The sequence below is a fragment of the Centroberyx affinis genome, unplaced genomic scaffold (genome assembly GCF_046629955.1).
Source record: "Centroberyx affinis isolate AG114_WGS23_722 - 3 ecotype Tasmania unplaced genomic scaffold, CSIRO-AGI_Caff_v1 ptg005081l_1, whole genome shotgun sequence".
NCBI lineage: Eukaryota > Metazoa > Chordata > Actinopteri > Beryciformes > Berycidae > Centroberyx > Centroberyx affinis.
In genome coordinates this window covers 200292-225598 of record NW_027282514.1, presented here as the reverse complement: position 1 = coordinate 225598, position 25307 = coordinate 200292, and the positions used below count along the sequence as shown (strand labels likewise).

Here is a 25307-nt window from a genome sequence, read left to right as displayed (position 1 = left end):
CTCATATTAAAATTAACCAGCGGCGAGTCGAGCTCGGATGGTCTCTCGTCCTAAACGCCCAACAGCCTTACCTAGTCCACAAAACCAGATCAAAGAGTGACGGTAACGGTTAAGATGAGGCCTGTTATTGGTGGATTGTAAGCAACAACACAACCACTGTTGTCTGGTAAATCATTTTAGAAGAGAAAATCATTATAATGGGGTTTGCTTTTTCCAGCCACTGAGCGCTTCAACTTCAAGGTGGGTCATCAATTAATGATTTTGTATTAATTGTTATTTTACTTGTTAATCATGAGCGTGAAGAGTATCCATGCTGGCATTAAGTGCGGGCTAGGCCTAAGGATGCAAACAATTTGCTCGTCATTTATAGTGAAGTTTGTGGGATATTTTATCGTGCTAATCACTTGTAGTCTATTAGGACGCGCTAATATCAACCGCCATAATATTTAGTCGCTGTCTTTTCACTAAGTAGGTTCTGGTTCGCTTCAAAGAGGCTGTCGGGCCTTGTTGGATCTTATTGCTGTACAACAACCAGTCCACTATCCACATGGGAGCTGACTACGCCAATGTTTATTGAGTTGGAGAGGAGTGGCCCCAACCCCCCTCCCTCTCCTGAAATCAGATAATCCAAGTGTAAATCACACGGACATTACTGAGATAATTTGTGCCTATTATTCTCACCTCGCGATAGCAGCTCTAATCCAACGTTATCCAGATTAAATGCACATTCGTGTTGAAATCGTGTATAAAACCTTGAAATATTTGAATTGTTTGTAAAGACATGGATGTCATTTTGTTGCCTCTAATTGTTAATTGAGGCTAAAGTGTGCTTAATCTATTCTGTAGTTCCATTCATTGATTTTTTATTTCATTTTATTTTTTGTCATTTTCTCCTCTCCAAAAAAAAGTGCATTTTAACATGGTATAAAACACATTAGACACAGTCTTTTTGTTATTTTACATGTGGAAAACAGCTTAATGTTAATTTCACATGTGAAGTTACAAGATTTTCATGTTTATTTTCCACATTTATGCTTCATATGATTGTTGCTGATGTCATTGACAGTTCACATGTTCTTTTTCCTTCATTTAGTTTCGCACAATGTGCTACAATTATCAGCAGAAATCATTTTCCATCCAAACAAACTCAAACTTCAACTTTTGAAGACAGAATTCATTCAAATTCAGAGAAAGAGAAATGGGCATAAGAAAGGTCTAAAACAGTCCAGTTTCATTTCCTGGTAAGACTGAGTGAGTGGGTCAGAAATGTGACAAGTTGGAGATCAGCGGCTGTGATTTTCTCCTGCCACACAGACCGGGTGCGACATGGAGACGATATGGCTGTACCAGTTCCGTCTGATCGTCATCGGAGACTCCACCGTTGGCAAGTCGTGTCTGATCCGGAGGTTCACGGAGGGCCGCTTCGCCCAGGTGTCAGACCCCACTGTGGGAGTGGACTTCTTCTCCCGCCTGGTGGAGATCGAGCCGGGCAAGAGGATCAAACTCCAGATCTGGGACACGGCAGGACAGGAGAGGTTCAGGTGAAGAGAGGATGTTTGATTCATACTTTCTTGGTTTGAAGGTGTCATTGTGTGTTATTCTCTCTCTCTCTCTCTCTCTCTCTCTCTCTCTCTCTCTCTCTCTCTCTCTCTCTCTCTCTCTCTCTCTCTCTCTCTCCATCCACCAGCCTGGTGGGCGATGGCTCTGCCTCTCTGTCTTTGACATCACCAGCGTCATCTGCTGCATCTCTCTTTCTCACTCTTCCTCCCTCAAGGTCAATTTCCTCTCCTCTCCTCTCCTCTCCTCTCCTCTCCTCTCCTCTCGAGACCAATCGTTCTCCTCTCATTTGCCTCTTTCTCTCCATTCACTATGCTCTCTAGCTTTATCTCTATTTCTCTTTACACCAGACTTTCTTCCTTTTCTTGTCTATTTCTTGCTCCCTTTATCTTTCTCCCTTGACCCCTCCCCCTCCTTCCTTCCATCCACACATCTACCCAGCTCCAACACCGGGGCTTTCTATCTAAACTATCACAACTCTGACAGCTCTCTCCTGCTCTTCCACATCTATTTTTTTACAAGTCTCCCTTCCTTTTACAAATCATTCTTTCCTCCCTCCACGTCTATCACCAGGCTTCACTGCCTTAACACTTCTTACCCCACATCCATCCATCATCAGGACGTACCACCCCAATCCTGTTGGGGTGGTCCTGTCTCTCTTTAAAGACCCCACGAAATGGCATTTTTACTTCCTTGATTTGGGAACATTCAAAAGTCTAAACCAGTGGAATATCACTCAGGGAGAGAAAGGCAGTTTTATTTGATGGGAGGGGTGGGACACATAAATCAGTTTGGTTGGATTTATAAGATGGAATTTATATTTACACCTACTGGTGCAGCATGAGGTCACCATTAACAATCTGACTCTGTTTTCCAGGAAGTAAAAGTAATGGGAGTTAATTTCGTGGGAACTTTAAAGGGCCATTAAGTAATCTATGACCATTATCAACCTCTATCTGTGACCAAAGAATTAAAGTCACATTTGTACAATAGAGATGAGTAAGCTAGATAATTAGAGAAGAGACCCAACTGAAACATCTAGTGAAGAGGTAATCTATCACAAGGCTAAATGCTGCACTAATAATAAAGCTTTATCTTCAGGCTTTTTGGCCTTTGTAGCCGAAATGTCACTCGCTCGCAGCACCATCCTCCTTCACTGAGGATCTATCTATCTGCCTCTGTGTCTCCTTCTATCCATCCCTCCATCCTGCAGGTCTATCACCAGAGCCTACTACCGCAACTCAGTGGGCGGGCTCTTGCTCTTCGACATCACCAACCGCCGCTCGTTCCAGAACGTCCACGATTGGCTGGAGGAGGCCCAGAGCCACGTCCAGCCGCACAGCATCGTCTTCCTATTGGTCGGTCACAAGTGTGACCTGGAGGCGCAGCGTCAGGTGACCCAGCAGGAGGCGGAGAAGCTGGCAGGGGCCTACGGGATGTGCTACGTCGAGACGTCGGCACGAGATGCTATCAACGTAGAGAAGGTGTCCCTCTAATCTCTGTTAAAACAGTCTCTATAGAACAAGATGCTTCCTGCACACGAGTGTCATCTGTGCTTCTTGTGTTGTGTGGTCGGCTTCGTCCCCAACACTCTCCACAAGCAGGTTTCTGTTGAGAAAGGCCTCTGGTGACCAACTCAATATATAATATAATATGTGGAGTGCGAACTTTGAGGTTTGATTCCCTGTACAATGAAGGACAATGCAGTGGTTTGAGTGTTATTCCTCATTAAAGCAACCAGTAATTATAGATTAAAGGTGCAATATGTAGCATTTTAAACAGCATTTATTACCACGTTATTTTTGAGCCATTAGTATAATTACCAGAAGATTTAATTGCCAGAAGATTGTCAGCCTCTACCAGCCTCTACACTGCATTTTATAAATTACATGCCACTGCGTGAGATTTCACAGGAAATCTGCTGGATTGCTTTATGGCACAAAACAGGAAGGGGGAGCTGTTCTTCCAGCACAAATGGAGCTAAAAGCTTTCAGTTTCTCGCAATGGCAGATGGTGGAACGAGTGAAAGGCTAATGGAAAAATAACTTCTAACATGTTTATCCTCAAAAGAGGATAAACATCAAGGAGGGGGAGGAGGACCAATTTTGGGAAATGGTAGCACTAACAATACGAGTGGCATGAGATAGAGGCTATGAATCATCTTGTCCATGGTCTCGTTTGTTTACAGTAATTATACCAAGGTATCACAATTAATTTGACAATGATATATCGATGCTTAAAAATTCTACATGTAATACCCTTGACAATTGATACTTTGAAGCATCAGTGCCTTTCTCCAAACTGAAATGATCCTGACTCTGAGTCATTTTAAAACGGTTTCTGCTCCTTCATGATTTTGTTTCCGATTCTCCTCCAGGCATTTGTGGATCTGACTCGGGACATCTTTGAGCTGGTGCGGAGCGGTGACATCAAGATCCAGGAGGGCTGGGAGGGCGTCAAGAGCGGCTTCGTCCCCAACACCGTCCACTCCTCCGAAGAGGTCACCAAGGGCGACCGGCAGTGCTTCTGCTGATCTGCCGGGCTGCCGGGCCGCAGCAAGGGGGGGCGACAGGTGGTGACACTTCAGACTCAGAATACAGGAAGGGATGAGGCTTTCTTCTGGCTGCACACAGACCCCAGTTCTGTCAGACGTATGTTGTTAGACCGCTGAGCTGCACTGACCTAAAGACTGGAGTTGAACCTCTTTAGTCCTATATATAAGACTTTGCTATGAGAACAAGCTGAGACTTTTGGGTGCCTGTTTTGTTTATGCCTCTGTCTAGACTTAGGGAACTTTCTAGACACTTTTACCAGGTGCAGAAGCACAAAGTGTGGTTAACCAGAGGAAACAAGCCTCTCCCTCACTGCTCTGCTTGTGCGCAGGTGTGTGTGCATGTGTGTTTGTCTGCTGTGTCAAAACCTCCAGAGTTTCCTCCACAGCAGGACCACAGCGCTGTCGCAGCCCCTCATGCTAAACCCCTAAGATCCTAAGAGCCTACAAACTATCTTTGCCTCTGTCACCACCACTTCTGCTTTACTCCATCTGGCTGCTGCAGACCTGTACAGTTACACTCCAGCAGGAATTGATGCTCTTTCCAGTCGGTGTAAATCTCTAAAGATTGATACAGTCAGTGTAGTGTATTAAGATCGATGCTCACGTATCAACCCAATCCAAATTGGTGGCACCAAGATCGAGCCATGCCTCTGCCATTACATGCACAATATCTCAGAGCCTGCTGTATCCTTTTCACTTGTAATGCCTCGTATATCCAGTGAGAGAGATTAACGAGACGGCCGAGCCGACGGTAAATCTTCAGCGACTGCAGATCAGCGCCACAATTTCAAGTGGCTTGATAAATAAAGAGATAGAGGAGAGAAGAATGAGTGTGAATCTTGATCACAAATTGAACCAAAGCTTGAGATATTGACTGTCTCGTGTTTGTTTATGAGTGCGACCTGCTGAGGACCGGTTGCTGGTTGAGGAGGAGTGTGCACTGTGAAAACGATTTTAGGCCTACATTCCTTTTCTACTTTGTTTGCTGCGCTCTTGATTATTATAACTAACTGTACATTCACTGAGGGGAAAAGCGACTGTAGCTAATTCATTGATAGCCATTACGGATAGATCATAGTAAGGGTTTTTATAAATGTCGTCGTAAGTGCCGGTTTAAGGTTTACTATTCTGTGTCGGTTCACTTTTGCTGGTGAGAACCACGAAGGTTTATTCTTACAGCCTTTTGGAAAATGGCCCGATGCTGTGTGTTGTTTAGATTCGGGCCCATTATCTCTCCTCACACCAATGCCTACTATCCATTTATTGATACCATTTCTCTGCTTACAATATAATGCATGTTCACGTTTTACTTCAATTTTTCCAAAGAAAGAAAAATATTTGTATTTTTGATATAATGTAAATAGCCATTCCACTCAATACCCGGAATTTCATCACTGAGAGAGCAGAATGAATGAGTTGACCAGTCTGTCTCTTAAAGATATGGGAATATACAGTATATTTGGCTTTGTGGAAAATTACAGGAAACATAGAAAGTGAACACATGATAAATATTTGAACCCCAGAACAATTACACAGATTTCTATTCAAATTGGTAAAAATTTGCGGTGTTTTCAAGATAATTATCTGAAGAACAATTTCACAGATTTCCATTCAAATTGGTAAACATTAACAGTGTTTATACTTACTAGAATTGGGAATAGTTCACATCTACCTACTAAATTACTCTGTAAAATGTTTAAGAACAGATGGAAAGAATGCTGAGCTTGCACTGGGTTTTTAATGAATCCCCGGTCAATTTGATTTAAATTGTGCTGAGGATGCGTCTCTTTTGAGTGCCTTTGGAGGAAAGAAGCCTAAGCACACAGTGAGGTCTGGTGTCCATTTCTTATTAATAGATAAAACTGTGTGTTTATCCAGTTAATATTACCATATAAACTGTAATATTACAGGAAATGTATTGACAATAAATTACACAATTACACTTTATTTGGAACCACACATCCTGACAAAGTTGACTGTTTGCAGCTGTTGTGACTCTGGGATGATTATAGCACAAGTGTCATTAATAATAAATGCTTGGAAATATTAATAAAGATTTGCCTCGTGCAAAGGCTGGTAGTACACTGCTCTTTGTACCATAAAACGTCACATTAACCATTTAGTTCATAATCTGTATCTTTAATAATAGGAGATTGTTGCAATGCTGTATTTAGCCACTAGAGAGCAGCATCAGCATAAATAAGTAAAAGATGCCATAACATAGTGATTCTTCTTTTTCATATCAAGGACCCCTAATTTACATTAGAGCTATGGGCCCCCATTTGATGAGATCTTGTCTCTCAGACCCAAATCTGAGAATATTTTTATTATTAAATATGATTTTGTCCAGAATTCCTTGACTATCTGTATTGTAGATCAAGAGATAACAGTGAAACTATGACCAAAACAGTCATTCTTCTACATTCTCTAACTGTGTTAACTTCTTGTAAATGAAATAATGGTGAAGTTTAACACTTCATCAATTTGCTGGGGACCCCCTGGAACCCCCTGGAACCCCCTCAAGGACCCCTGGTGGTCCCCGGACCCCACGTTGAGAACCACTGCCATAGCATAGCTGTTACAACAAATAATGTTATGTATTTGTCTTACTAGCTGCAGCCTTAATCTCATGAAACCATAACAAGTATTTTCTAATAACAGCTAAAACCATTCATATGTTATAGATATCATGGCAGAGATGGAATGTAAATGCATGGTATTAACTATCTTAAGGCAGACATGCATTAAAGTAAATGGTTTTAAACTTGCTAAAGAATATAACAGGTTTGCCTTTCTGCAGTGAGTAAATTTTGAGGCAATACAGATGCAGGATTAAAGTCAGAGAGTGGAAAGTAAGTAAAGTCTAAAGTAAAGTCTATCGTTGTGTAAACCATAATTAACATAGTTCAGGTGAAGTGAGTCAGCGGTGACTCATAGAAACTGGTAAGTGAGGCATCAACCACCTCAGGCATCAAACTCATACTGGGACACTTTGCATAGTCAAACTTTCAAACCGGAAGAACCACATCGAACACCAAGGCTTTCATTCTGTAATAAGCACGAATCATTGTTTTATTAAAAAAAAAAAAAAAAAAGAAAAAAAAAAAGAAGACAACATTGAAAATACAGCTCGTTTTATACATGACAGCCATATTTACAGGATATAAAACAGAAAGAGACAAAAATAGATCACTGCTGTTAATGAAGAGGGGAGGGGAGATGATAATATTGATTTTCAAAAGGCACGAGGGCTGGGTATGAAGAGCGCTGTCAGACATGAGTCACAGTCACATCATGCATCCTTTCAAACACTTATCAACAAAGTGTCCCAAGTGCAACATTCCTCCTGTCCAAGCAAATGCTCTGAGGTCCGAGTTTCAGGGCCAAGTTTTACACTTGAGTCACTGAGATCTCCAGTGAAAAGTTACAAAATCTTAAGACAGAAGATTACAACAGCTCGGCAAGTATTTGAAACGATCTAAGATGCAACTTTGACTCAAGTCCCATCTTGTTCTAGCAGCCCCGGAGCCTTTCTGAGGCAGAAGGATGGTTCTTTAGGCACCAGTTTCTGTAAGAGACGGGAGTCACATCCTCTACAAACACTCAGAATCCAAATTGAGCCCTACCCCCCCTTCTCCACACTCCACTACGTCTCCCTTTCCCCAGGTGTTTTAAGGTGATATGTGAAACTCTGACATCATATATCTGAGGAGGGATCGTTCGCCTAGCAAGAATAGCAATTACAAGATGTTTAGAGACACCGTTAAATTTGCGTATCTGCATAAATGCTTCAATATTGCTTATGCAATATTCTCATATCTACAAGAACGGCTAGTGAGGAAGGGACTAAGGTTTTCAATTTAGAGCCCAGCAAAACCCAATGCCAAATGAAATGCCTTTAAGTGAAATTTACAAAAGATACTTCAAGTTATACTTAAGAGTGTAGATTTGTATAATTTACAGCATTATACAAATAAAGATACAGTTATACACAAATACTGTACAATCTACAGTAAAAAGCAATTTACTAGAGCAAGGGAAGAAAGAAAAAAAGAAAAAAAAAAAAAAAAATCACAAAAATAAGCTATTAACATAAATTATCCTATTGACTCCAGTGAGGATTGGGGTAAAAATGTACACAATTTAGAGACCATCTTTTAGTGGTCATTCTTTGTCATGGAAAGCTCAGTTTCCAAAAAACACGTTCATTTGGTCAGGCAGGATCAAAACAAACCAGGATAAATCATTTGGTGATGCAAGAGATTTGCAACAGAAAAAAAAAAAAAAAAACTCATGGAAGCAAGAAGGGGAACCAAAATAATCAGCACTCTAAAACTGTACATGTACAACGATTAAAATACATTAATAAAGTTAAACATCTAAAAAAGTATATTAATTGATTGAGAATTGATATGAAAAAGGCAGAACGAAAAGAAAAACGTATCCCAAACACTACGTACATTTAAATAGTAACAGTTCTAACAGAATGAGTAAATGAAACAGTAATAGAAAAAAAGAAAAAAAAAAAGTGATGAAAGCTCAACAGACAAAGCTGCCAAGGACAAGTTTCAATGGAAACTAAACAAAAACCTTTGTGAAAAAACAAGGTATTTTCACAAGGGAAAAAAAACAAAAAGGTTAAAGATCTACTAGTGGTGATGAACAGAAACGAACCCCCGGCTCCCAGCTCCAAGACACTAGTGTGGATCTGACAGAGTTGAATAGATGTCAATTAGAAACAAATCAGCTCGATTAAATGCCTCTTTCAGCGTTTCCTTCACCTCCCTTTCTTACATTTTTGCAAGTGAGGTAAAAGAAGCTTACTAAGTGTGGATCCATCACATCTTCTCAGATCTGCAAAAATATCCGGGTACAGCTATGTGAAGCATTAGAAGCAGAAAGACTCGACTATGTGTGCGTGTGACTCAGAAAGTGGCAAATTATCTACATGGGATGTCGTTTCAACATCCTTACTTGACCTTTCCACACCTATTCTTTGGATAAAACTTATATCCAACCAGTTATCCCACCAAACAAGTACTCGCATGTATTTTTTGGAATTTGTTGTAACCTGCTAGGAATGCCAGATGGATGGAGTTTTTTTGGGGTGAAACCTTGTAACTCCTATTTTGGTTATATACATTTTTTTTAAGCTTCAATTGAGGGATTACATGACCCTCTATGGGTTGAAAAGAAGTTCTACGCCCCTTGAGCTGATAAAACCCTTTTAAAATCCCACTGGATAAACTCAAAAATGCACGGTTGTCAAGCTAAAAACAAGGCAGTTTTTCTTAGTTCCTGAAAAGTTGACATTTTGGAGATACAAGGTGTTCACCCAAGAAAAGCAGTTGACTATTAAAATATGAATGTATTAGTTTTCTGTGACCGCCAACTGTACTGCTGCAGTAAACCTATCTGGTGCTAGGTTAAAAGAAATACCAGGAACCATCTGCAAATACTATTTTGACCCAGTCTATATCCAACATAAAAAACAACACAAGTGATTTATGATTGAGTACTACTTTCATACCATTTTTTTTAAATACATTACTGTTATCCATATTGACAATATGTAGCCAATATTTAGTCGTTTCTTTCTCATCTCTTGACTGGCCTTTCAGCATTTCATAACACAGGTCCCATTACATTACTTCAAGTTACAGTAGCTACGACAGACAAGTAACTGCATTACATTACTTCAAGTTACAGTAGCTATGACAGACATGTAACTCACTGAGAACATATACTGTATGGCTGTTCTCTGGGAACAGGGGACCAGGGGACCAGGAGGGGATAGTGTGTTCAAAAAAAAAATCAACAAATCTGCTAAGCATGTACTTAAGGCTCAGACACATAACCACACAGCGTACTTTACATGAACGTCTACCATGTGCTATCGACCTAAACGCACCGAGGCTCTGACTAAGATTGTAAACCTCACAGCCACAATGCTACCCTGTACACACACAGCAGACACAGAAACAGACAGACAGGCTGGTATCACTGAGCTAGGATCAATAAGCTAGACATATTCACCCTGTAGCAATTCGTAATAAGTAAATCGATTTTCTTCATCTCTGTCACTTGTTTCTTCAGACAGTTTGATGTCTAGCTCACTGATCCCATGTCTTGACGTGGGTAAACTCACTGGCTCAAGCCAACAGTGTTAGTCATCTAGTAGTTCATATTCACTGCCAGCGGCCAGATGGCTGTCACTCCACACAGCCACAGCGCAGTGACAACGGAGAGGAGGCAAAGACAAAACAGCTAATATGTAACATTTTTCTACTGAGAACGGAAATTCATCACGAGTACCACAGTACTCGTAGTTAGTTAGGTCCAGTCGAAGCATTTGTGTTATAGGCAGGTAAATATCTCCAGACGCTAGGGCTAAGGCTGAACACAAATAGACAGATTAAAAACAGACACACGGGCCAAGAACCAGCTCTGTCACAGTGTCTAGCCATCAAGTTAATCAGCCTCCAAATCAGAGGTAAGATGTGTGGTGTTTTCTAGCCTCTTCTCCCGTTCAACCCGGGGCTGTGTTCCAGGCTGCCTACACTGCGGCAGTTGGCTGCCATTTCCACCAGACTGCCAAAAGGAGTCTAGACGGTCTGCAACACCCCCAGGTCTGTGTCAGTCTGTATCAGGGGCTGCTGCCCCCTTCCACATCACTGTCGTCGGGAGCCCCCCTGTAAATTGGGCTCTTGCTCTGCAGCGCAGGCTCGTATTTGCGTGGGGAGGAGCTGCTGCTGGCCTCGCTGCTGTTCCTAATGCCATAGAGGAAGTAGATGGCGAAGCCTGGACAGGAGAGAGGAGAGAGAAAGTTACAGAACAGAGTTACACAGGAATGCGTAGCACTAGCAATGCACCAAAAACGGTATTAGCAATGTTTTAGTGTCGTACCGATGGCCATCCAGACAGCGAAGCGGCACCATGTCGCCAGGTCCAGCTGCATCATGAGGTAAATGTTGATAAATACACTGAACAGCGGCAGCCAGGGAAGCAGAGGGACCTGGAGAGGATACAGAGAAGGAGGGAATGAATTCCTAAGTCTCTGAAGGAATAGAGTCTGCATCAATTTAAGATATGGTTTATGTTTAAGGCATTTCTGCTCTACTGGGCAGCACACAATGGAAGCTGATAGGGAGAGTGTGAGGGAATGACGAGACAAAGGTGATGCAGATTTGAACCCACAACATCATAAGTGAACGGTGGGCACCTTAGCCTCCTCTCAGAGTCAGCATCACTAACATAACAGTGTAGTAACTGCAACATAAAGACCTTATTCTAGACGCAGAGAAAATTACAGGAATCGTTTGTGTGAGGCATTGCGTGTGTTCCCAGGGTACGGCAGTTACCTTGAAGGTGAGAGCCTCTTTGCTCTCAGGCTGTCTCCAGATGATGACGACGCAGACGGCACACAGCAGAGTCAAAATGACACACGCCGCTATGACGACGTGTGTCGCTTGGCTGCTCAGCTGCCCGGTCAACAGACTTGGGAGACAACTGGCCAACACCACACACAGCACAGTGATGAAAACCGCTGCAAAGAGGGAAGGAGAGAGAAGAGATTATATTAGTTCTATTAGTGTCACCAAGACCCAAGTATGTGTATGTTTGTCTTTCCCCCCCCCTTGTAAAAGTGGATTGGACAGCGCATTCACCTTAAGGTTTTTTTCATTAAGAGACAGAATGAAGGTTGATAGGGAGAAACAGGAGATACAATTTTTGATTCAAGGCCAGCGGGCTACATGCGTTTCAGCCTCATCTCAGGCATACTTACAAATAATAGCTGTGGTAGCATAGACGATTTTCCCAGACGTCTGTGTTGGCGAGTTCCCACTGGGGCAGAAGAGCAGCTTGGCGGTGAAACTCTCCCGGAGCGGCCTGTCCTCCATCTCCATGCCGTACTCGTCGCCGCTGTCCCCTCCGCTTACGGCCACCTTCTCCCCTCCCACCAGCTCCACCAGCTTCTCCGTCTGGCTGGACGAACTCAGGCTGCCAGGCTGGTACCTTTAGAGAGAGGTAGGATGTGTGAGAACAGAGGTTGATGTATGCAGCGTTTCCTTTACATGAACTTAGCTGGAAAATTGCCCTGACAGCTAGAAAGATGGAAATATAATGAATTGCACCATCTGGTCTTAAGTGTTTAGCCTGTCCTCCCCCTCAAAAAATTAATTAAATTACAGGAAACACATATGAATAAGGAGATGTGATTTATGCAGAGCACAAGTCCTTACCCAACTCTTGCAAAGAGGAAAAGTCAATTTAAAACAAGTCCAATGCCAATGTAAGAATGGGACTGCACAATTGACCCTGGTCTTTTACCAATACACAAGATATAATGCAACTATCCCTTGTGCTATTAAACTGGCATTACCTGTACATGGTAATGACATTAGTACAATAGCTACTACAGAATAATTAGCACACTATTATGGCTTCAAAAGACTTGGCTGACTAGGTCAGTTGAGTCCATGGCTAGTAGAGAGTAAAGCACTTACCTCAGGATGAGGACACAGATGGCCACTAAGGAGTAGGCCAATAGAGTTCCAATGGACATGAGGTCAACCAGAGCTGCCAGGTCAAACAGGAAGGCCATCAGGGCTAAATGGAGAAAAGACAACGTTTAAAAATAACACACACATTACTATCAGTAGCTATAAGTCTGCAGTACTTTTCTTATCAAATTTACATTTTACCTCATCTCTGAGATGAATGCAAGCAATGCTTTTACCGATTTGAATTAATGCTTGGATGCAAAATGTAGCCTAAAAACTCCTGAGTAATCTTTTCCCAGACTGCTGTAAGAGTAAAGTGTTATTGATCCTGAACAGACAGCCTGTCAGACAGCCAGCGAGATACAGCTGAGCTCAGTAGACAGACCTGTGACCCTGGCAAACTAAAAAAAAACAAAGAAAAAAACAAAAAAAAAGAGGCGACATCAAGAGGGATAGACATAGATAGACATAGCAAGGACAGCCTGCCTGCCCTTGCCGATGAACAAACAAGACAAACAGGATATGGGCAGATACTAATAGACAGACACACAGGGTGGACAGAAAGAAAGAAAGAAAGAGACAGCTGAGAAGCGAGCCTACCTGCAACGATGCCAGAGACGATGGTAGCCAGGAGCGGGGTCTTGGTGCGCTCGTTCATCCTGGACAGCGCTCTGAACAGCAGCCCGTCCTCTGCCATGGCGTAGATGACGCGGGGCATAGGGAACATGGAGCCCAGTAGACTGAAGCACAGAAGAGAGGAAACTAATAGTTAGCCTGACACAAACGCTGGACAGTACCATATCAAAGGAATATGGAGTGGCAAAACAAGAATCTCAACATGGACTTTTCACTCACCTGGTGGAGAGAGCGCAGAGAGACCCCACAGCCACTATGTATCTGGCGGGGGCCCAGCCCACATAGCTGAAGGCCTCGGGCAGGGGGCTCTGGGTGTTCAGCTGGTAGTAGGGCATCATCAGGGTCAGAGCCGCGGACACGCCGAAGTAGGCAAAGAAACAGATCAGCAGCGAGGCCACGATGCCAATAGGAATGGAACGCATGGGGTTCTTGGCTTCCTCACCTGGGGACAACAGGAGAAAAAAAAAAAAAAAAAAAAAAGGATGATTAGTTGGTGGCCAGAGTTCATGTGAGGAAGTCAACTGGAAAAAATAAAACTCTTCCTACTAGATGAGGAATTTGTCTGACGCAAACAACTAGCAACCGCTTTTGCCGCGAGGTGAGGTTGAAATTTTAAGATTGCTGCGTAAATGCTTTCATTTTAGAGCCATGTCAAACTCAAAGATATGGGCTTGTCAGAGATCAAGAGCTGCATGACAATATTCCAAGATTAGGGTTTGACACTCAGCCAGTTTGATCGCGACCTAGGACCCCGATTCAGATCTTGATTTAAAGCGCTGCGCACTTGAGGGGATGAATAAGTAAATCAAGGCGTATCCATAAGATTTGTGGATTCTGACCCTTTACTTAGGTCCGTTGGTGTGTCTTTCCTAGCGCGTCCAAAACCCTGTAATATGTCTATCGCTCCCATTGGTTTCCTGGTGTAAAACAAGAAATCTGTGTATGATGTTTCCTGTCAGCCGGACAAGGTGTCCGGGGATGTTGTGGGAACACCTCAGGGCTCTGGCTCCCACTGCCTATCCATGTATTTATGTATGCACTGATGAGCAAAGATACACAACCAAGGAGTGTGTGCTATCCAAACATTAGCTGCACATGTGACCATAAAGACAGAGCGCACAAGGACAAATTTACATGAATAGAAAAATGTTCCAGTGAAATGCAGAATAGCATTTGTCACAAGGACATGTTGCAAATTCAATCTTTTTGCGAGTCGTCCTCAACGAAACCGATTTAAATGCATGTGTGGCAATGACTCAGCATCAAGACATGAAAAGGAAAAAAAGTCCTAATTTTTCTGCCATAGCAATGGACAAACAAGCAAAGGTTTTGAATAAACCTCTGTGCAAGTAAAGGCACGCCCAAAAACCTCACATAACTTTACAGTCTGAATCGGGCCCATAGTGAAATCAATCCATTGAGATACTGACAATATAATTATGATCTATATGCATCTGTTAGTTAGTTATGGTGAAGTTTGCCTTTTACATTTAAATGAATGTTAAAACCACTCACTTGTTGTGGCGATGCAGTCAAAGCCCACAAAGGCGTAGAAGCAGGTGGCAGCACCAGACAGAATCCCTTTCAGACCAAATGGAGCGAAACCACCTACGCCAAATTCGTTTTCAACACTGGGTGGCAGAGGAAGAGAGGAACACAGTTTGGTCAGTTGGATAAAATTCTAATCATCAACCATACATAAAAACAGTAAGACTATAACTTCATTCACTGACTGGTGCTTGTGTCAAATACTTACTCTAAAGGCGTGCTTTTGTTGGTGACGTTGTAGTACTCGACGTAGTCCTCCATTGTGAGGTTCCAGTTGGCCGAGTCTCCTTTAACAAAGCCGGAGATGATAACGAAGCCCAACACCACCAGGTTGATGCCCGTGAAGATCTTATTCACCAACGCCGACTCGCTCACACCAAAGGCCAGAAGTCCTGAGGGGGGGGCAGGAAGGACAGGGAGAGAGGGAGGAAAAAGAAAGGGGGATAAGGAGGGAGAGGGATGGGAGAACGCATATTTCAGCACCACTTATTGCATGTTCTGGTGTGTGGGTGGATGTGTTGTTGCTTCATCACTTCCAACATACCATCAGTCAGTGACACCCATCATTGCAACTGGCATAGCATCCCACACTAGCTGCTATGATATTAGTGTGATAACTGATTATTATGCCATTTATTTCATTTAGGATGCCAACAAGAAAACACATTTTTCTACTCTGCCAGCAACCAGCCATCACCTAAGGTTTTTTATCGCCACTATCCTTTTGAAAAATTTTATCTGGGTGGTAAAGAGGTAGGCTAGTCTTGGAATCCAACAAACACCTTGGGTAAGAAGTAGGGATGGGACGATATTGTCACTGAACTTTTATTAATTACATAGTATCATGAATCATGAACCCTGTATCGAAACGTATTTGAGATAAGCATATCGTCCCATCCCTAGTAAGAAGGGCTTTCTGTGTGGAGTACTAGCAAGACAAACTCACCGGTGAGCAGCAGGACCAGGATGAGGGCGAACAGGTCGGGGTACTCTGCCAGGACATTCCCTGGCACCTTCATTGCCATGGAAGCTTTGAAGAACCCAGAGATCTTCTGTTCCACCAGGTTGTCAAAGGTTGAGCTCCATGCCCTTGCCACACTGGCCGTACCTGAGAGAGAGGACAGAAACAGAGATAAGTTGTGATGGGATGTGATGACAGGAAAATGAGCTGCCTTCCGCAAGCTTCTCTCATTCTTCATAAGCTGCCAAGGGAAGACAGGATTCATCATCTGCACCATGTCATTTTCATTTTTTACTCAGGGAGTGTAATAAAATTAATTTAATTGATCAATGTCACTGTGGTATGAACAGGAGTCGCTATATAAAGCATGCCACAGTAAATTCACTGAAACATTAGTAAGCTCACCGATCACATAGGAGAGGATGAGGTTCCACCCTGTGATAAAGGCCCAGATCTCTCCAACCGTCACGTAGCTGTAAAGGTATGCAGAACCCGTCTTGGGGACGCGGGCGCCAAATTCAGCATAGCAGAGTCCCGCCAACATGGAGGAGAGCGCAGCGATTAGGAAACAGAGGACAATGGCGGGTCCTGCCTTCTCTCTGGCCACCTCGCCGGCGAGTACGTAGACGCCAGCGCCAAGTGTGGAGCCGACCCCCAGGGCAATGAGGTCCAGGGTGGACAGGCAGCGGGCGAAACGGGTCTCCTCGCCAGAGCAATCTAATGCCCGGCGACGCAGCAGGATTTTACCCAGGGTGGCCAGCTTGTTGGCCATATTTGGTGTGAGTGTGTGGGCGCTGAAGAGAGACTGTGTGTATCTTCTTTTTGTGAGTGTGTGTGTGAGTCACACAGCTGAAATGCAATGTGTGTGGCTGGACTGAGCAGAAGTAGTTTGGTAAACCAGGTGCTCGACTGCTATAGGTCCTTGAGTGTAGGTGTGTTCGTTTTAGCAACAGGCACTGAAGCAGACAGAGAACAGGAGGTGTCAGGTATGGTCACAGTATTTTGCAGCAGCAGATTAGGACCTGTGAGGAAACACAAAAAGAAAACAAGTTCAAAACAGGGAACTATTCAGCAATTGCCAAAGCTTAGATTTAGCACTGTGCAATGCTTTCCAACAACGAATATTTACTAACAAAAGGTACTCTGAACTGCAGGGAAACCAGAGCAGAGTTTATAAAAATCACAGAAACGCTCACAACTGAGATACTTTACCTCAGTGAGCACCATGCGCTCTACCAACTGAGCCACACTTCATGCTACAAGGAACAAGTTGTAATTTCATCTGTAATTTCTGCACTCATGTGTCCCACATCGGTTTCCAGTGAAGGCAGCTAATACCAGAGATGCTGGAACCCATTCTGGAATGTTCTTCTCCCCTCAAACAACCAAAGAGCTAATCAGTCAGTCAGTCAGCAGGGAAGGAGAGACGAGAAAGACATTTCACTACAGGAGCCTGTAATGTAGCTGTGCAAATACCAGTTATGTAACTTCCTGGAATTCATACCTCCACCTCTGAATGTAATAGCACATCATGAGACATGGAGAAGGCTTATGAAAACACAAGACATTGTAATAGTGTCAGTCTACTAGGTTTTAATCTAATCTTACTTACGTAAATAAACGTAACATGGCACACACCTTTATAAAAACAAAAGAACACCTAGCTTAGTACTTCACCACTCCCTTACTGAGATCCCGGCAATTCTACTACTCGTGTTTCGTTTTTTCAGCAGATAGAGGCTGACAGGGAGAAGCCTGGGAAAGCCAGAGGGTGCGAAGGGACGATATGGCTGCAGCCGGCCCAGCTAATGTCAACAAGGAGGAGGGGGACAGTGATAGCCAGCAGATTGATAAGGTGAACCAGCCACACTAGGAGAAAGTCGAGAGAATACTACAATGCAGCTGCTACATAAAAAAAAGAAAAGATAATAGAACGAACGAAAAGACACTCCTGTGCTGCGCTCTTTCACAGCACCTCTACTATCATCATCACCAACTAAAGCTATGGGTGAGCACTTGATATTGTCTATTTGTGAACCAAATAGACAATGTGTGTGCAGTAGAGGAAATCACCATCATCAAACCTCCTATACTAGATGCAGAGGACAGTTCTGCTACAGTCAATGAATATTTTCATATTTCAAATTTTTTTTTTTTTTTTTTTTTTTTACAATATTACTAGAAGGGTTCAGATACTATTGTTGACAGGTCGTCAAGTGTGCTTTTGGTAGTGAACTGTGGTGACTTCTAGTTAGAACTGTACACATTGCTAACAATTTCAACTTTTTTTATTATGGTTTTTATCATCCTTGCTCTGTGAAGTTATTTGTAACATCCTTGTTAAATGCACTTAAAACTGAACACCTGAACTTACAAGAGACTGGTGACTGGTGACTAGAAAGGTGGTTTGAAATCTGAGCAATCCTCAAAATCTCTTTTAAGAATTAAATTCATTCATTCATTCACACACACACACACACACACACACACACACGAACCATCTTCAAGGACAGCAGCAACAAAGCTTACGTCAATAGCGATAAGCATGTCAAGTCCAGGAAAGGGTCAATGATAATAATGATTACACCATGTTCAGCAAAACACACACACACACACACACAAGGAGTTCATGACAGTCCAAGGACATGCTGCAAAGCAATACTGACAATAATGAGCAATACTGTTGTGGTAGTCAGATTCCAGGATGGATGGACACACACACACCTGACGTCAATCACCATTTGTGCATAAAGTCACAAAGCTGTTGTAAATTCAGGTGCAACGACATGAGTATACACAATGTCACAAGAGGTCAACAGCACCAACAAGGCCCCAGGTTGATGACCTTTGTGGTATGTTTTGGTCGTTATGTATGCACGGCAACATACCAAGCACACGCCCCAAGTGTGCACACACATGCACAGGAAAGTTTTTGGCCATTACATTTATTCTAGGCAGTAGACTGTAGAATTTAAAAATGATAAAAGTGCTATATAGAATTGACAATTTTTACATGGATCAGTGTCTCCCCATAGCCTATGCCTAGACTGCAGGCAGTGGAAACACCTGGTGCTTCAAAAGGTTTGGTAGGTGCGTCCACCCCACCTTGCCGAAAAAATGCTCAGCAAGATTTTGGGCCAACAGTAAGAATGTAATCTGCCAGGCGGTTGTTTTTGCCAAGTGCCTCTTCTAGAAGCACACATACCGGAAAACAGATTCTTTAGCCTAATTCTCCAAGCAATGTTGGCATATTTGATAAATGTGATGTAGTTGTAAGAATTTCTGTCATTTCAATGATTGTTTTTGAGTAGGCTAATGAAGGATTTGGGGCACATTCTTATAATCAGAGGCTTAATTAAAAGCTTAAATTAAAAAAATGTAGGCATTATAATTGTTTCTGTAAAGTTGGATAACTGTCCGAATAGAACAGATACATAAGCAAAATGACTAACATTTCTGAGCCGTTTCTGCTGTCACACCAAAGCAAGTTAACCTTATCTGCAAATACTACACCAGGGTTGTGACAATGAAACGCCCTTTTCATGGACGAACCAATAACAATTTGACAAAAAGGATCGTGCTGATGTGTGTGTTGGCATACAATTCTATATAATTAAACAATTAAACAATCCTCATCCTGGAGCTTTCCAAGAATAAACAGCTACCCACAGTTCTCAGAGGTTTGACGACAGACTCATGGCTATGTAAACATTTCTTGTGGTGACCCAATTGATGCTATTTTCAGATTGACAAAACATGAATCTAGCCTATCTCTTTGCTGCATCATACCTTGTGATGCCCTAACTGATGACATTTACTGATTGACAAAAGATCCACCTGTCCTTCACATTCTTGCATTTCATTAAATTTGTGCCACGAATTTGATGTAGAGTTAAGTTCCTCTTGAAATCCACTGGTAGTGGATACCTGCAATTTTCCCAAAAGAGGTTTAAGGTCAGTATTGGGGCAGAACTGTTGCCCCAATGATGCCAGTCTGAAGCCGTTGCTGCCATGACACCTGAGCCTCGGTGCGCCCGATGACGAGGCAGACGGACATTTCAGGCCTATCAGTCATGACAGTGGACAGGCAGCAAAGAGAACAAGTGAAACACTAACCCGACAGTACAGGTGGTGGTGTGGTACAGTCTGGACCTGTGCACGTGGCTGTCTGCAAGGGTCAGAAATTAACCGGGGCTCTGGGCAAAAATGCCCTTTCAAGTTCATTGACTGCCTGTGAAATTAAAGATGATGGAGCAAAAAATTTTTGCCTTTCACTCCGTTCATATTTTTTCGTCGAGTTATCAAATATTTGCCACTAAGGGAATCTTTCCACTGCATTCTGGATGAGAAAAATGGATCGGTTTTTGATTAGTAAACGACTGCGTACGCATCCTGAAGCAGTACAAAATGTTGGCACCACACTGCCAGCAGTAGAAGAAAATGCCGAAACCACACAAACCACTGCATCAACAAAAAATAAAACTTAAAAAATTCAACAATCGAAGGACGGAGGATGGACTGGCTGGGGACAGAGACGGGAAAACAGCACCATCTTCCTCTGTAAGGACTGCTGCAGGTTTCTATCAGTGGGAAAGAAGTGTGGGATGTTTCAGTACAATTACAACATTCTATTAATACCATTAAAACAATAAAACCTACATTATCAAAGCGCTTCTCGTCTTACCATTTCAAAAGAGAATATCCTGCCTAGTACAGTTAGGTGTTGAGAGAAAAAACAAACACCGTCAAACAATGAAATTTAAAAAAGCACAGAAAGAAACCGACAACCGCAACAATAAACATTCAGCCTTGTGAAGAGTGATGGGAAACTGGTACATAGTGGACATGCCGCCGCTCCCCGCTTGGCGTGACATTCCAAGTAGCATTTACCACTCCCACACCAGGAACTGAGATCTGAGCGTGTAAATATTGTGTCAATAAACATTCACTACCAAACTACTGTGCCCAACCGACTCTGATCTCCTCAGGGGTTGGCCCAGCATCGTACATACCTTCAGTAAGTGGGTCAAAAGTTTAATTCAAACCAGGCAAAATTAGGTTGTAGAACACCTATAACACTTAAGATTACTAATTTCTTAACTGAAAATTAGTACAACCACAACTCCAACACAGACAAGATTGATTTATTGGGGAATGTGTTCAGATCTGTACTTCCTTAGTGAAAGTAAGCATGTTTTCTGGAGTTTTCAGAGATACAATAGTAAAGTTCCTAGCTCAAGGTAACATACAAATGTACACCTAACTGCTGTTTGGCCTCACTTTAGGGTGGTCTCATTAAAATGATGCTAAAAGCACCTTATACCATCACCTCAGCCAGTTAATAGGCTAATCTTTTCCTTGTGGCTTTCACGAGGGTGCCCGCATGTGTGTGTGTGTGTGTAAGTGGGGCAGATTTACGTCAGGTTGCAAGGAGGCGTGGCTGTAGGTGAAGCGCAATACTCAGAAAGGTGCCGTCTGCAAACTCCACCACGTAACACCCCCCACACACACACCCACACACTCACAAGAGTGAGTCTAACCACAAGAGTAAACCAGCCTGCTAGATGACTTCCACGCCCCGAGCTGGCAGCCATTTTCCATTCCACGTTGTAAAATGAATACAGATGACTTTGGCTAGGAAACAACAACAAAAAAAATGTTAAGAGATACTGACAGGAGTCTCCATTTTTCATTCGGCTATAATCAACTTGTCCAGTTGGATTCGACTGTGTAGCCTCCTTAGCCACATGTAAACTTGATCCTAGTCCCTTCAGCTATAACACACTAATTCACCAAAATGGGACCAACTAAATGGCACTTAAACCTTAAAAAAGAGAAAAAAAACACTCCACAGTCCACACCTACCTCACATGGAGGACTATGGCCAACGGCACAACGGGGTTACAACAGGTTGCAGGTCTAATGGTCCTGTTACTTGATTGAGGATTGCTGCTGCTGCTGCTGCCACAGACTCTTAAGAGGATTAGCAGGAGAACTAACAAACCTGCTAATGTCATTATAGCCTGTTGCTGCTGCTCTCTCCATCCATCTCAACAACGCATGGCTTTGTTTTGACTGCCACAGTAAACAACAACAACACAGCTCTCCGTTGTTGACTGGCTTATTTCGGTTGTATTAAGGTAGAACTGGTAAATAAATTATCAAATGCAAACCAGATTAAATGATTCGATTATGTGTCCTCTAAAATGTCGACATTATTCTATAGCATTATCTCACCTTGCCACCCAGACTTAAAACAAGTTTAACTGTTAAAAAAAGGAGAATGGCACAGTCTGTGACGAAAGAGGATTTAGAAATCCTTGGAAACTCAGACTTTTCCAGGCTCCCCGTCTCACAGGTTTAATACAAAATATTCAGGGGTGTCCACAGAAACCTCTTTGTGACGCACTGACTTATGTGCACAATACTACCAGCTAGTCCACATCCGGTGCATCATGTGAGCTAAACGGGACACATGAACCTAGGTAAGAACGAAGTGGTAGAAACAAGACATCGACTAAACTATAGAGTTATAGACGGGCAGCCCATCTGACCGAAACGTCCATGCAGCAAAGACAGATGAAAAAAGAAGAGAGAAACCAAAAAGAAAAATCTAAGAAAATGATCATGTAAAAATAGCTGCATGACAATTAACAGCGATAATCCAAAGAAAACTGGAATGAGATTTGTTTCCCTAATATGAGCCGGTGTTGGGGAAGGGGCGGGGGGGGGGGGGGGGGGGCAACAAAGGAACATCATGTTCAGTACCCTGCAGGGTCAACCTTAGTAGGAGGAGTGAACGTGAACTCCTGTAACCCGGGAAGGTGCGCTGCATGATGGCAGGCGAACTATAGCTCATGCGTCACAGACAATGGCTGTGTGACCGTTTGAAGTTATGGAACAGTGTGTCTTTTGAGCCGTGTATGTGTACACTGCATGTGCATATGGAGGCCGTGTGTGTGTTTCTGTTGACTGGTGTGTGTGTGTGTGTGTACTCTTGTGTGGACAGACTGACCGCTGGGACTGAACTGAGCGACCCTTTAAGTCAACTGGCCGGGCGCCACCATTACCACTAACAACCGCTCTCCCCGTGTGATGGAATGTGACAAACGAAGAATTCACTCACTCTCCCATGAGCAACACCGGCGCTATTAACTTCCCTCGCCACTCGTCACCACCAACAGAGGCACCCTCGACTCTCCAGCAGAAATGATAGTGATTTAACACGGCTGGCTAGCCTTTCTTATCACTGTACATTATCTGGAAACGTGTACGCCAACATGTTAGTAAAGATACAGTCTATCATTTCAGAAGAGATTAAACATGCACAAAAACACAACAGGAGTTTCTAATATGATAATAATATTCCACCCATCTTTGTGGCTCAATAGGCATAACACACTTTTGAATATTTTGTTTTGACTACCTAAACACAAGGTTGCCGTCTTAGCCAATTTTATACTGTGGCAAGACAAACCTTGCCACAGTATACTCACCCAAATCTGCTATAGGTTTGTGTTAGATGGGGCTATTGGGACCAGAATCATGATTTGATTGTGGTTGATGACCTTAAATCTTCCAAATCTACCCCTTTGTGAAACACACCCAGTATTTCTGATTCAGTTCCCTTCTTCTGTCCATTACTCAATAGGATGTAACGACTCTGACAGTCATCGGCCCATTAAGCCTTTTCTATCAAACTAGTTGCTCTCAAATTCCTCTCAGGCCACAGTGACCTAATGTCTGGGAGAGGAATGTTGACGCTTAAAACATGTTCAAGAAAGGTGTTTTCTTTGTTTCGGCTGCCGTGGGAAAATTGCCCCCGCAGCTAGAAAAATGTAAATACAATGTAAATTCAACATCTGAGCTTATTTCTCAGCCCACACATGACAAGCTGGGAACGCTGTTGAAGAAATTAGTTAGTACCGTAGATCTTAAAAAGTTGCTCTTTGATAGGAATTAATAAGTCCTGCATCTCATGAAGCAAGTTCAGGACTTTTGCCTTTCGCTGTCCTGAGCTGTCAGTCCAGTTCAGGTAGTGACAGGTGGCATTTGGCTGCCTGGTTAGTGCTACAACCCGAGTGAGCACCGACTCCACCTCATGTAATGCCAACACTTAACCTAATTTGTCATGCAAATTAAGAGTCACATTACACACCCTGGTGACTACCTTCCTTCACTCTTGCGCTCACCACAATTATTTTAGTTGCTCTGGTCAACTAGGAGTAGCTGTCATCGCTAGCTGATGCAATAGGGACACAGACAGCACCATGCTACATTTACAGGGGCTCATGTCTCGAAACGATGACTCACTTTGATGTCTCTCGCAGGTGCAGATGTTGTGAAGCCGGGAGACCGCACAAAATAATGTTTATCGATAAGTTAGCTCGCCTGCTACCAGTTTCAACCGGACTGAAAGATGCAACTATCCAACTGTCCTCTGCAAGTGACTGCTGCTTACTAACGAGCTACGTGGCTCAGTCGGCTCTCGCGTGGTGGAACTGCTACCTTCAAGTGCTGCCATAATACCGTAATTACCAAATGTACACATATAAAGGACCTGACAAAGCGGTAAATACGACTGCAAAAGTGGGAATTTTCTGATACTAGACTTGCCGAGATGCGACCTTTAGGGGACGGAGTGCACGGAAGCCGTTTTAATAACCGAAGGTAAAAGTTATGTTTTAGTATTATGCAATTGTTCGGTGTTCTAGGTAAGTAGTATGGTTGTTGAGTTTTACATTTTAACTCGTTAACACTTAGTCACACGTTTTATTCAGTTCTTCAGCTCTGTGCTACTTGGTTTCTAAAATAAATAAATAAATAAATAAAACAAACTGCTTTTGTCACAAGGTCCTTGTTGTGATTATATCCGACGAATGCTTGACAATCGGAAGAGGGAGTTTACGAGGAGCCACTGAAGGCAGCAGTACATCTCACGCTTTGTAGCAACCACGACGCTACCAGTAATAGCGTGTGTGTGCTAGCACGCTAGTACCAAAAACAATGAATGAAAACTCGTACTGATAGCCACTGAAACGTGGTGAGCTATGTCATTAAAATTTGAAGACCTTCTCGTCGTTTTTTCCACAACTGTCCTGTTTCGACTATGTCTCCGCTTTTCCGTGTACGTAGTGGTCTCTATCAGCTGATTACCCGCTTAAATGACAATTAAACCGCCTTACCAGACGTAAACTATTACGAATCGCGTATTTGTCTGTAACGCCTTGCTAGAAAATGTACCATTTTTTATTTTTCTTTGCAAATTAACGTTACACATTGAAGACGGGAAACATTAAGCACTTCACGAATTGGTGCGCCTTTATATTTGACAACACACGAGGAGGATTGCATCAGTCCACTTCTACCACAAGGTGAGTACTACAGTTAGCGGAAGCGGAGTACATCTGATAAAAAAAAAAAATCTCTAGCCTACAACTCGATAAACATAAAATATAACACAGTTTTATGTTGTGATTAAACATTAACACTGTTACCTTTTTATGTCGTCTTGCAGATATGTTCAAATGACCAGCGACGAAACGAG

General features: G+C 42.8%; 2 protein-coding genes across 2 annotated transcripts; one reads left to right on the top strand and one right to left on the bottom strand.

Annotated features, from left to right (window-relative positions):
- The first annotated feature begins 1326 nt into the window (after nucleotides 1-1326).
- Nucleotides 1327-4090, top strand: LOC139666666 (ras-related protein Rab-39B-like). The gene is made up of 3 exons (XM_071545960.1): nucleotides 1327-1541; nucleotides 2771-3041; nucleotides 3935-4090. Exons 1-3 carry the CDS (start codon nucleotides 1327-1329, stop codon nucleotides 4088-4090), a joined length of 642 nt encoding a protein of 213 aa, XP_071402061.1.
- Nucleotides 4091-7174: 3084 nt separating this feature from the next.
- Nucleotides 7175-25307, bottom strand: slc7a3a (solute carrier family 7 member 3a). Its single transcript, XM_071545967.1, has 12 exons — nucleotides 25258-25307; nucleotides 16166-16782; nucleotides 15746-15907; nucleotides 15008-15191; nucleotides 14767-14882; nucleotides 13471-13693; nucleotides 13216-13355; nucleotides 12619-12721; nucleotides 11898-12127; nucleotides 11473-11657; nucleotides 11018-11126; nucleotides 7175-10912 (listed from the first exon to the last, which is right to left on the bottom strand). Exons 2-12 carry the CDS (start codon nucleotides 16530-16532, stop codon nucleotides 10758-10760), a joined length of 1974 nt encoding a protein of 657 aa, XP_071402068.1. The 5' UTR covers nucleotides 16533-16782; nucleotides 25258-25307; the 3' UTR covers nucleotides 7175-10757.

Excerpts from the sequence above, each read along its gene's own strand:
- LOC139666666 (XM_071545960.1), top strand. The coding sequence starts at position 1,327 with ATGGAGACGATATGGCTGTACCAGTTCCGTCTGATCGTCATCGGAGAC. Across the intron at positions 1,542-2,770 it reads GCAGGACAGGAGAGGTTCAG|GTCTATCACCAGAGCCTACT; the intron begins GTGAAGAGAGGA and ends TCCATCCTGCAG. Across the intron at positions 3,042-3,934 it reads ATGCTATCAACGTAGAGAAG|GCATTTGTGGATCTGACTCG; the intron begins GTGTCCCTCTAA and ends ATTCTCCTCCAG.
- slc7a3a (XM_071545967.1), bottom strand. The coding sequence starts at position 16,532 with ATGGCCAACAAGCTGGCCACCCTGGGTAAAATCCTGCTGCGTCGCCGG. Across the intron at positions 14,883-15,007 it reads AACAAAAGCACGCCTTTAGA|TGTTGAAAACGAATTTGGCG; the intron begins GTAAGTATTTGA and ends TCTGCCACCCAG. Across the intron at positions 12,128-12,618 it reads ATCTGTGTCCTCATCCTGAG|GTACCAGCCTGGCAGCCTGA; the intron begins GTAAGTGCTTTA and ends CTCTCTCTAAAG.